We start from the raw sequence: 13,099 nt of genomic DNA on the forward strand, positions 1-13,099 counted from the left end.
GTATAGGATGGTATCAAAAGAAAATAGAAGGCTAACTAGAGTGATTAGTAGCCACAAACTCACTCCAGGCCTTTTGCATCAGTAGGAGAGGAACAGTAAATAAAACGTATGGTAATGCTGTGGTTAATCCATCAACCATGTTTCAATTGTATCCTTAGCCCAGGGATGCAGATTTACTGTCTTGGAAAAGCACTTCTGAAAGCACAGGGACCTGTTTCCCCTTGCCTTTTCAGAGTTTGAACCCGGAATCAACAAATCAAAATACAACAAGGCCAGCATATGCTCTCTGCAAAGACTTAATAAAACATTTTGGTACTTGTAGGCAGTGACAGCGAAAGCTGTTTGGAAATTTAATACTGCAGTGGGATGGTGAAATAGAATGGGGGGGGGGAGAGAAAAGGAGAGCGAATAATAATAAAAATCCACCAGCTCTAGGTTGAGGCTGTATACTGGAGACAGAAATCTAGTTGGGGAGTGTATTATGAGTTTTGATTGCTGCATATTGAAGGAAAGAGAGACTGAGCTCAAGGCCACTAGTTCTCGCCAGTGGCCTGTTTTTTCTTGTTGCACAGATAAGATGGGCGACAGAAGATTAATGTCAACTTTGAGAAAGTCTGAGCCATTCAGGGTGGTGGCACTTGGCCTTCAACAGTGCTTTGGTTTTTTTTTTTTTTTAAATATAGCAGCACGGAAGGAGAAGCTGAAGAACTGCAGCTTCTCCCATCACTGAACTGTTGTGATAAATACTGGACCCTGGTTGAAAAGCAATGGGTGGGGACATAATATGGTATATCTACTGGGTCTCTCATGGCCAATTGTGTATTAAAGTGGAGGCAGGTCAGGAGTTGGCAACTTTACGAGACTTTCTGAACAACTGTTCCATGCTTTCAAATTCAATCTGGCTTTGATGATTGCATGTAAAATATAATGTCTGGTATAAGGAGTACGGAAAGAGAGATCCTATGACAAGGAGAGTGCAGAGGAGGGGCAGTGAGATGTAGTTTGAGGCTGACCACCGTAAAAACATTTTGGCAGTGACTGTTATTTCTCTTCACCACCACCATTCTGAGAATCAATAATTTGTGGAAGTAATTCTGCAAAACTCCAGAAAAAGCAACCATAGAGTGGTGTGTATGGTTTGACAACCCAAGAGATTGCAACCAGATTTAGAAATGTGGGATGAAAGTACTTGAGAAAATGATTTGGTATGAATGGAAAATGTGATCAGGGAAGAATACTGTAGTTTGACGGTTGTGAATGAGATAAAAATAGCTCGTCAATTGAAATAACAAGCATGGAGAAGTCTAGGCTGTAAGGAGTAGGAGGGTTAAGTGATAGAGATACCATTCAAGATTAAAGCAAAATCTGAAACAAATATTGACAGAGAAGTTTGACAGATTAGCACTTTTATTCAAATAGATGGGATACTTTGACTCATGAGTGAATAGCATGTTTTCCTTTAACTGTACAATTAAAATTGAATGTATAGGGCTATTCTCCAATAAATGATCTTGCATGAAATCTAGTGTTCCCAAGATCTTAAGTACATTGCATGTTTGTATACGAGTGGATTATGTTCATTATATTTAAGTACAATATAATGAGGTTTGTGCATAATTATATATGATAAATTACTAAGGAGGCTTCATTAAATTGTTACAATGATTTCAACATTAAATAATTAAATTTTAGCTTGCTCCATCTCATGTGGTCTTTGTGCCATCAGTTTTTTTACCTGGCAAGGCTGCATCTTCTCTAACCAAGCCAGGCAGGAGCTTCTGTGATCGTCCATTCCAAAGCCGTGAAGGATATTAGGGGAGAGGAGCATATAGCCACAGGGAATGGGGAAATGAAAGTAGCAAGTAGGAGATAGAGGCCTGAGAGAAGATGGGCACATCTTTCCACAATATTCCCTCCATCCATTCCCAAAGACAGAAGAGCTCGAGTCCCTTTCCCCCCCTCACAGCTATCTGTAAATGTCAAGAAATTTTGGCTAGATCTGTGTTAATGAGCATAACCCAGAATGGGAAGGCAAGATGGGGATAGCAGTAGTGTAGAAAATAAAATAAAAAAAAATTCAGTCTCCCTTGGTCTCTTCTCTTCTTGTGCTGGTGTAAGTAGGTTTGGCAAAACGAACCAGCGAAGTTATATGGGCACAAAAGGCAGTGCACATCAGGCTTAAGTCAATCAAAGTCTACGCTGGAGTCTTGGTCTGAGGGAGGCTTGCAGAGAACAAGGAACAATGGAAAGAAATTACTTAATTAGTTTTCTCTACACGTCTCCAATTTCCCTGCAGTACCATTCACTCTGTATGACAGCCTTCCCATTTCACAGTACTCTCTTTGAAAGATGGCAGTGTATTAGCATGTGAGACAACTGAATGTAAGGGGGAGAGAGTCCAACACAGCAACGCCACTGTCTGCATTTTTTAAGAGAAAAGGGGGAAAAATAAAGAGCATGTGACACAGCACAAAGTAAGACCGCTACTCTTAAGAGAAGCACTCAGATTTGGACAGTGCCACTGAAACAAAGCTTTGTATATGTCCCAAATGCCACACATGGCAGGTATTCAGGGCTGAGAGACTGTATGTTCGTAATGTTCAGTTTTAAATCCTCATGTTTTCAGTGGTGATGCCATATTTGTGGTGTTGGATGTGGCTGACATCCAAATAGATACCTTGTTTACATGTTTTTAGCAGAACTGAACATGGTTATGTCCAGAGAACATGCAGTTACTTCATGGTGGTCCTAGATAAGTGTTGTGGGGATATTCTGTTTGGTCTTCAGGAGAACAAGGTGGTAAAGCACTGAGGTGATAAAAGTGGACTGTATATCTTCAGACTGCAGATGAGAGATTAGTTTTTCCCTGCACAAATGTTGGACAACTAGGATAGCCTATGAAGGCTTACAACCTCTTTATTGTATGCACACAGCAGGGGGAGGGAGGGGAGGTGTCAAGCCAGACCTCCTGCTCACCTCCCCAGTCTTGGGCAGCCTCCTCCCATTCTCTCTCTGCTGGGCATCCACCGGTCCCTCTCTTTGTGGGTCAGGTGCTCAGTCCAGTTTGACAAAGCTGATGTCCTTGGCATACTGGTGGAAGCACTAGCGGCACGTGTTGAGGCCGTACTTGTGGATCAGGCTGTGGTTATTGGAGCAGACATGGCACGAGCGTGACCCCTGCCTGAACTTCCTGGGGGGGGGGTTCCAGTAGAGCTTCTGATGGCCCATTGTGGCGACAGTGGCATGGTCTGAGGGGAAAGGGAGAGGGCTGACTGTGCAGGTGCGGCTGAGGGCTGGCTGGCCTAGCATATGGAGGGATAGGGTCAGACTTTTCTCCCTGATGTCTTTTTGTTTGTAGAATTTTTTTTTGAATGGGAGACCATGTGAAAATATAACCCCCATACAGTTTGAATTCTGTTTCCTCCGAAGTCTGCTTTGTTACGTGTGTAGATCTGTACTGAGTTGGATTCTAATGGTAGTACAGCGTTGTGTGATCTTCAAGTGCTTGCCTCTTTAGTCAAAGCAATGTAGTTGCAAAATAGGAATAATACTTGCCTAGCACATTGAAATCAAAAGGATAAAGTACACGAGGAAAGATTGTCATCAGCCCTGGAGACAGTTGTATGCCCATCAGTAAGCATAATGCAAAGTTGTAATGAGTTCAGTATGTGAAGCATTACAAAGTTGTTCATTGATGTAAAAAAATTAAAAGAGAAACCATGGAGTTAGTAATTTATAAATTTAATAACTTATAAAAGTGGTATCACCAAGGGGTTGTATACCATGGGAACAAACTTTGAGAAACTGACATGATTGCAGAGAGAGACAGTCCTCTAATGTTCAGTGCCAAAACCCCTACAGCAAGAGGGTTTTTAAAAAATTAAGTAAATACAATAGTGAAGATTTTCTTTCAATCCAATGACTTCTGTTGTCACTTGATTCTTCCTGATTGGCTTTCACAAGTTTGACCGAAGTATCTTCTTAGTTCTTCATTAACCACCATCCATTTTGAATGTGCTGTAATCATTCTCTTCTTAAGATCTTGAGTTATAACAGGACAATGGTTAGAGACTGCCAGAATAGCAGATTTTTTTTTTAAAAAAGATAACACTTTTATGATAACTTTTGTGTCAAGTTGGCATTTGAAGAGGTGTGGTGTAATAGATGTCATTTGGGGGGGGGGGTTTGCCTCCATTGATTCTGAAAGGAAGGAAGTCTGCTTCACTCTAAGGATGGGAACAGTCCTTCAAAGAGATGGCAGCAGAAAATCTATGAGTAGTGCACATAGTTTCAGTGAAACTTGCAAAGGAGCAATTCACATATCTCCCTTGCACATCATAGATGTAATTTTTCCAAGCAAGAATTGTTATTGCTTCTCTGAACAACTGCAGTGGCTCTGAACAAATTACTCAATCAGCAGTCTCTCTTGTGGTGGCAGATAACTGCTAGCAGTGGCTATAGTGATCTGTTTGTGCACGAGAAGCTCTGGATTAAATCCCTGTTCAGATACAAAGTTCACTGGTGGGGGGCTTTAGTCAATGGGTATCTCTCAAGTTTGCTGGGCTCTTGGAACAATTACAAAACGTGGCTGGTACTTAGACAGCTTGAGTACTGTTGGCTTGAGTATTTGTTGATAAGAGATGATACTACTTCAATAAACTGCACCCACCTCCCCTTTCTGTGTAGGTCACGGATTCTTGGTGAGCCTTAAAAGCAAGGTTCCAAGTCTTCATGGAACAGATTAAACAGGGAAAGCGGATTCACAAATTAAGAACTTCTTGCAGTCTTTGCATCTGGGAAGATGAGGAATTATGTTCACTTACCCTCTCATTTTCAATTCGTTAGACTCCTTAGTGTTTGATAGTTAAAATCAGTATGTGAATTTACAGTTATTCTTCCTGCTGCAGCTCCTGATCCCATGCACCTTTTCTTTCTCTTAGTTTTGCTTTCTGTCTTAAATGCCTGTCTCTGTCTCCCTTTTTTCTTCCCAAATTCATGCGAATCACTTCTGGGCCTCCTTTTCCAAGGCCTGCACCTTCCCTTTACTTGCTGCCTTCTGAGACCTCTGCTATCTCTGTTTTTAAGTTTTTCCTTCTTCCGTGGTTTCTTCCTTGGATTTTATGCCTGTCTTTTGTAGGTCATAGCAGCAAAGCCAACAAAAACCAGATGTTCAGGGCAGCTTTGCTGAATGCAGCCACATACCCTTTTGTTTCTACCACTGCTCTGTGACCATGACATAGCAACTCAGCCAGTCACTGCAAATGGCCTTGTCATCAATGCTCCCCCTAAGATGTGGAGTCTTGTGAGCAAAAAATCTCCTTTGTGAGCTACTGGCACTAAAGTTGTGAGTGAGTGATTTGGCTACTGCATAACTTAGTTTGCTCTGGAGCCATCCTTCCTGAGCTAAGACAAAAATGTGTGAGCTGGAGGCTAAAAAACTGTGAGCCAGCTCACACTAACTCAACTTAGAGGGAACACTCTAAGTAGTGTGGTCATCACCACAACGTTTCATTAGTGTGTTATAATATAGATGGTACAATGTATTCTCACTGTACTTGGATATATGCCATGTTCATGAACATATTGTGCAAGACACATTAATCAAGTGTGCATGAAATAATGTGAATTAGCTCTGTGCCTCTTTCTCATTGTGTATTCGTTATGTGGCCTTGGTTGCTCATTCTTATATTAGTGTGATCACGTTTCAAGAAGCCACATGCACTCCCACTCCCTTTGGATCCTTTAAGCCTCTTTGAGAGGGATACATTTGATTCTCTTAACAGAAAGTGTCAGGTAATAAAACTGATGCCAAAACTGGTTTTTAGTTCAAGGGACAATGAACACGCACATGTGAGTCAATGGTAACAATAGAATTAATGCTTTATAGCATTATAGTGTCATTGACTATATGCAAGAATTTATGACCCTTTCACCTTTGCCAGAAAGCCTTCCTTTTAAAAATGCCTTATGTCTTATTCTTCTGGAACACAAAAGAGGCATTGAAAGCTAGGGGCTAATTATTAACCATTCATATGGGTAATGCATTGATACATCTGAATTATTATTTTTAGGAGACAATTGTTTTTATATACATACTGGCAGTATGTTTGAAAGCTAAATAGAGTTCAGGGTCCCGGTGTGTCCATCAAAGCTCAGGCAAGGGTAGTCCCAGGCTCTGGGGTATTTACATGATCGATTTCCTCCTGTGATGACCCCTTAACTGGTGTCAAACTGTTAAGGGGTTAATGACTTCAGGTCCAATTAAAATAGAGCAGAAAAAAGTGACTGGGTACTTAGGGGTTCTTGTCTCATCTCCTGTTTGGTCCAGGATAACAACTTCAGGCATTCTTGGAAAAAGTCAGGCTTGAGTTTACGGAGGTATGTATTAGCCACACTTTTGTTATCATTGTATTTACTAGTGTGACAGAATAGAAAGAAGATCAGAATAGCTTTGGCTTTCTCCTGAGGTGGTCTTTCAAGACTGATTCCACAGTGTTATATTTCATTTCCATCCCCAATGCATATTGACCACATTCTTCCCCTAAATGTAAAGCATGTAGATGATTGACAAATGTAATGTGTATTTCAGTATAGTTTCAGGGGGTAGCTGTGTTGGTTTTCAGTAGAACAGTTAGATTTCGACCATCTATGTAACACCTTATTAGGGACTAAAAAGAGTTCCAGAGTATAAGCTTCCGAGAGTTAAAGCTCCCTTCGTTGGACACAGACTCCCAAATTCATTAGAAGGCTGAGAAACTAGTCCATCTAGTAATTTGTAGCATGCACTAACAATGGCTACTGGTTGCTTTCTACAGCACTGATGCAAATACAGTTGGAATGCTGTTCATTTTTAAATGGTGACAAATCAATATGAGCACATGTCCTTCATGTAAGAGAAAACAGCCATTGCATGCAGGTCAAGTTTGGCTTTCAACCATTTTATTTGCAAGAATTGCAGCATCATTAGTAAGAAAATGCACATAATATTGAAAATACAATATATTATGTGGTAAAATTGAGGGGTATCCCTTCTTTCTGAATTTGAAGTTAGGAAAAAGCAGTGCAGATATAAACTAGGAAGACAATATCCATGTTTTTTTCTTTCCTAGGTCTCTACAGTATGTGATAAAAGCATCATAGTATATCGATACACACTGATCACGCAACATTACTCCCAAGCAATAAGGGGATGTTGACTGTCCGGTCTTTTATGTAGTATGTGAAAAGATGTTCTTAGTTCACCAGGCATGTTGCAATGTATTCTGATGCTGGACAGTTTACAAAAATTGCTGTATAATATAGGCTGCATTGTGTAGAACCTAGGTGTAGCACAGTGTAACAGGCAGCCCCTGCCCTGCAATAGGGGTGGTCTTTCCTGAGAGAGGGTCACCCCAAAACAATCTCTGAACCTCTAAAAGCAGTGCCCTCATAAAGCCAGGCTTGGCTTAAACAGGGGCTTTTGCTGGTAAAATTGAATCTCATTTTGGCTTAAAATGCAGGCCAATTGAGAACACAGGGCTAGCTGAACTGTCACAACATCCTCCATGCAAGCAAACCCCCCCCCCAGTTCTCTCCTAAAAGCTCAGTCCATAAAGACTAGAATGGGCAAATCTCTGCTCTCCCTTCAGGCGTCTCCTCCTGACCAAATGGAAAGTCTTTTCCTGTCAAATGTACAGGCAGGCAGAGATAAAGAGCCTCTGGTCTGTGTCATTGTCATGAATGGAGTATGTTGTATGTTTCCTGTCCCCAAATCCTGTTCCACTTATGTCAGGAAATACCTTCTGGATAATCCTCTCATTTCTGTCTCCATCTATTTGTCTAAAATATCTGTATTTTTACACCTATGCCAGACCCATCAAGGTAAATATTAACTCTTCATGTCTAGTGAATGGTCACCCATTCAGGTTCATCCTGCCACGCATTAAGAAAAATCACCTCCTTTTGTCTGGCACTAGGGAAATACCAGATCACACTGTTTTCCCATAATGGAAACCCCATCAATCCTATTGTCCCATAATGGAAACCTCATCAATCCATAGTGAAACTAGCCACCACACTTTAGCATACCTTCAGGATACACTTTGGGGTATAAATATACTCAGTCCCATATTGGCATGGTGTGATTGTGCTGGGCGCACACAAAGCCATCACCCCTGAGTATAACTCAGCCCCCCCCCATCGTCTTGCTGGTCGGGTCCACATACCTCCTCTCTTCAACCTCAGGATCTCAGCACCTCTACAGGATATGCATAGTGTCACTCCAATAACCCCCATCCTCTCTATTTGCCAGCTAACTCCTTTGGTTTCTCCTTGTATGCTTGCAATCCTTGATTTGAGTGTAAATATCTAAATTATTATTTTCCTTAATAAAATCCATTTCATTTACAATTTGGACTGGTTATTGACTAAACCAAGGGTCTAAATGGAACTATCTCCATAAATACTGATAGCAGATTCCTGTTTCTACCCCAGCCTCTCCCTAGCACTGCCTCTAATTTTCCCACTTAAACCAAAGGCAAGAATTTATTTAATAAAGCTGGTAGGGGTAACAACAGGTGCTGTACTGAACAGCAAAGCACATGGAAAGATTTAATATCAGTGCAGAAAACTTCTTAGATGGTACAGTGCAAAATCTGGCAGTAACTCTCACCCCTTTTTTGATGCTGTTCATAGTACAAAGTGTTTTTTTAATGTGACAACTGCACAGTTTGGAAACCATGCTCTTAGCTACTGGATTTTAGTTGTTTTGGGAGATCAAGGCTATATTTTTAGGGGGGAAATATTAGAATGCTTTAATAAATTAGAAAAAGAACACAAGGCAAGGGGCTGCAACAAAATCTATCGACAACTTAATATGAAATGTAAATTACTAGAAACGCTAGAAATCTCACAAATTCAAAAAAGTTTGTTATAATTGAAGCAGATATACTGGATAAAATCATCCAAAAATTTACAGATGCTAGCTTGGAGAGTCAAGAACAAAAGAAAACAAAGCTTTATTGGTTCGATATTAAATGACAAAGGTGAGAAGCAATACTCAGCAAAAGACATAGCCCAAACATTTGCAGGGTATTATGCAAAACTTTATAGGACTAGGACACCAAAACAAGGGGAGATAGAACAATATCTGGATTTGGTTACAGCGTTACCCATACTTGAACAACAACATGTAGATATGATGGAGGGGCAAATAACCCCCTTGGAATTAAAAGAAGCAATAGAACACCTCAAAAACAATAAAGCCACTGGCCCAGACGGGTTTCCATCTGAATTTTACAAAGCAACATCTCTTGTCTGATCGTCTCCTAAATGTGTGCAATGATGTTTTACTAAGGGGAATTATGCCTAATTTGTGGTCTGAGTCAACCATAACAGTGATACATAAAGAGAACAAAGATCCACCCACACCCACTTCATACAGACCTATAGTGCTTCTCAATCACGATAATAAAATATTTACTACTATCCTGGCCAATAGACTGAAGACCTTCATTTCAAAATATATTAATCCCGATCAGACAGGTTTCATATCTGGCCGACAGATTACAGACAACATTCGCAGAACGTTAGATATCATCATCTACGGGGGGAAAAACAGGAAGAAGCATTAATTCTGGCGCTAGATTTTGAAAAAGTGTTTGATTCTGTGGAGACCCCCTACATTATAGCTCTCTTTAAAAAACTAGGCTTTGGCGATAATTTTCTTAGAGTGATACAAGCCATATACTCCAAATATAAAGCCAATGGATGTAGCTCCCTATTATTCAATCTCACGAGGTGAACGAGACAGGGGTGTCCACTATCACCATTGATATTCGCTCTTGCAATGGAACCGCTAGCAGCAAAACTCCGCCACATGGAGAGTTTTGCTGGAATAACCATTAACTTGAACATAAAATAAATTTGTACGCGGACGATCTCACGGTATACATCTCCAACCCGTTTAAGTCCATCCAATCCATACTCCTCACTCTACAAAACTTCGGTAGAATCTCAGGTCTACAAATCAGTTACAGCAAATCAGTTTACCACATATGCATCAAGCAATAGACAGCAAAGGCTCTTCAAAAACTCTGCTCCTTTAAATGGGTTCAGAAAGCCTGGAGACATTTGGGTGTGATGATACCGATAAATTTAAAAGATCTGTGCAAATTTAACTACAAAACGCTACACCTTAGAATCAAGGCTGATATCAATAACTGGAACTCCCTCAAGCTGACCTTACCGGACAGTTTGCATCTTGTTAAAAGCTTTATATTCCCAAAGTTTCTCTTCCTCTTTTGGGTGCTACTAATTTTTATCACTAAAAAAGAGCTCCAAACTTGGCAAAAGTCCTTAACAAACTTTTTATGGGATGGAAAAAAATCAAGAATAAACTGTAATATATTACACAGGCCAGCGAAGCTGGGGGGCTTGGATCTCCCTTTATTACAAGCTTACCATAAAGCTGCAATTTTATCGCAAGTGATCCAAATGCAATACGAGGATGAGCAACAGCAATGGAGACAAATTGAAATGGTATACACAGCCCCATACAGTCTCCAAGAAATTGTCTGGATGAAAACCACATCTAGACCAAAACAAATCAAAGAAAACTTCTTATTAACGACAGCTATTACAACATGGGATAAGAATAAGAATCTCCTTCCTGTAAAGATCTCCCAAATGTCTACATTTACGGGACAGGATTGGTTCCAGCCAGGGCTACTGCCAAGTGCTTTCAAAGACTGGAAGGTTGCAGGATTTAGATGTCCTCATGACTTAAAAGACAAAGGAGTAATGAGAGACAAACAATACTTCGACCAGAAAATCGGGAAACAAACTCCTTGGTTTCAATATTTGCAGTTAAAAATACTCATTGATCGTCTCACAGAACTGGGAATGTTTCAAAGAGACCAAACGAACATGGAAAGAATCATTAAACTTTATCCCAGCTCTCCGGAGGGCATCCTGTCTAAATTATATAATATGATCATATTGGAAGGAGATCATCCGAAATTCAAATACCAACATCGTTGGGAAGAAGATCTGCTGGTACGATGGGATGACACAGATTGGGATAATGTGTGGTCCTCTCCAGCCAACCATTCTAACATTTTCAATATCCGACTACAGTTTTTCAAACTTTACTCCAGGTGGTACATGACCCCTCAACAATTACAGAAAATAAACATAAATAACAATCCGCGATGTTGGAAGGGGTGCGGGCAGGTTGGCACTTAACTACGTTGCCGGTGGGAATGCCCAAGACTTGGCAAATTTTGGGAGGAGATCCGAAAACAGATCACAGATATAACTTCGCTTAATCTTAATTTCAAGACCAAAAACTTCTTACTAAATCACTGGGATATCGACATTGATGTCAGAAATAAGGAAATAATTTATTTACTCCTGGCAACAGCACGTCTGACAAAAGCTTCATGTTGGAAGTCTCCATTGACACCGTTATCCGTTTGGCATGAAAAAGTGTGGGAACAATTTGTGATGGCAAAAATCGCAGATAAATTACATAGAGCACAATCTCAGTCTTCCAATCTCAAATTTGAATCAATCTGGTTTCCGATATTCTCGTATCTCACCACACATGATATACTTCCGGCAAACCCACAATAGCATAAATGGTTACTGATGTGAAACATTATTATAAAAGCCTGTGACATTTTTTGCAATCCTTACTCCTCTAATTCTGAAGACTTGTGACCATGGGTATTACAGAAGATCTTTGTAATTTAATCTTTAATACGATTTAATCTTCATATGTTATTAAAATGTACCACCATGTTTATGTATTTCTTTTATTGGCAACAGTATGGCATGAATTGTTTTGAAATAATAATATTTTTTTAAAAAGGCTATATTTTTGTTTAAAAGTTTGTAAAGTGTAGATACAGTTTTGTGACTCTGAATACCTTATATCCTTGAAGATTATTGTTTGTATTTCTGGATTGTTCACAGTTTGCTTCCAAAATGCTGACAAGAATATGTATATGCAGTAAACATTTAAGCATATGGGTTATATCTTTAATATAGATAAGCAAGGGATCCTGAAGGGCTTGTGGGACATCTCCTTTTCCCTCCCGTTTCCTTTCCCTGAAAGCCTCTCACCTTTCTTGCTTCATTCTCTCACCTTCCAGCCAGTTTCTTTTATGTGTCCCCTTGTTTTCAGGTTTCCTTTCTTCCCTCCCCCTGGCAGCCTGTATCCAAGAAGACTATAACCCAGTTGCAGGCTGCTGGGTTGAGTCCAGTTGTGATGTGGGGAACTTGCAAGGGGGCACCTCAAATTCCCCTGTATCCCCTTACCCACACTTCTTCTGGCAACCTCCACATCCTCACCTTTGTTTGCGTCCTTCCTTCTCTCCTTCCCACCAACTAACCTAGCTTGTATCTGTCCCCCATCTTTAGCTTCATTTCTATCATGTTATTCTCCTCAATAGGGACACCGTTTACATCATCCCCCTCGCCTTCGTTTTATCTTCACAGCAACCCTGTGAACTAGGTTAGAGTGAGAATGTGTAACTGGCCAAAGACCACCCAGTGAACTTCCATGGCATAATCATGATTTGAACCTGGGTCTTCCAGATCCTAGAAACTCTAACCACTATACCACAGTGTGGGCTGGTTGCTGGTGAACAGTAACAAGCATCCAGTTCTGGCTGAGTTATGCAAGTTGCATGATATCAATTCCCCCCATGGTTGCTGTGAGGCCTGGCCACAATATGCCCTCCTTCAAAAGCCAAAACAGCCCTGGAAAAGGGCCCTGCTACTTCCCCTTGTCTCTTACTGACAGAAGCCAGGGCTCGAAGGCTGGCAATACTGTTATGATTGTCTAGCAACAGCCACTGAGGACTTTCATTTCTTAAAGTTACAGGTGCTGCTTCTATCATTTTGAGACAACCAATGTATTTTTGTTTTAAGATTTCAGATTTTTCTGCAAACCTGGGGCTTTCCTTGGGCTTGTAGAAAGATCTGTCTTGTGAGGCCATGACCCCAATCTCTGATTCTAAGTATCCACAGACAGGACCATGTTGAGAATTTAAGAATTAGATATTATGTGCATTAGCCCAAAAGAACCTATTTCCTCACAGGCCTCAATTTTTTG

General features: G+C 40.5%; 2 protein-coding genes across 6 annotated transcripts in view; one reads left to right on the plus strand and one right to left on the minus strand.

Annotated features, from left to right (window-relative positions):
- TLE4 (transducin like enhancer of split 4) overlaps positions 1 to 13,099 on the plus strand; it is a 193,655-nt gene that overhangs the window by 20,027 nt on the left and 160,529 nt on the right. The window lies entirely within an intron of this gene.
- Positions 3,055 to 3,228, minus strand: LOC107115977 (40S ribosomal protein S29-like). The gene is given in 1 exon segment (XM_015417789.1): positions 3,055 to 3,228. A coding segment is annotated over 1 exon segment (174 nt).

This window comes from Gekko japonicus, unplaced genomic scaffold (assembly GCF_001447785.1).
Source record: "Gekko japonicus isolate JY-2015 unplaced genomic scaffold, Gekko_japonicus_V1.1 scaffold221, whole genome shotgun sequence".
NCBI classification, from domain to species: domain Eukaryota; kingdom Metazoa; phylum Chordata; class Lepidosauria; order Squamata; family Gekkonidae; genus Gekko; species Gekko japonicus.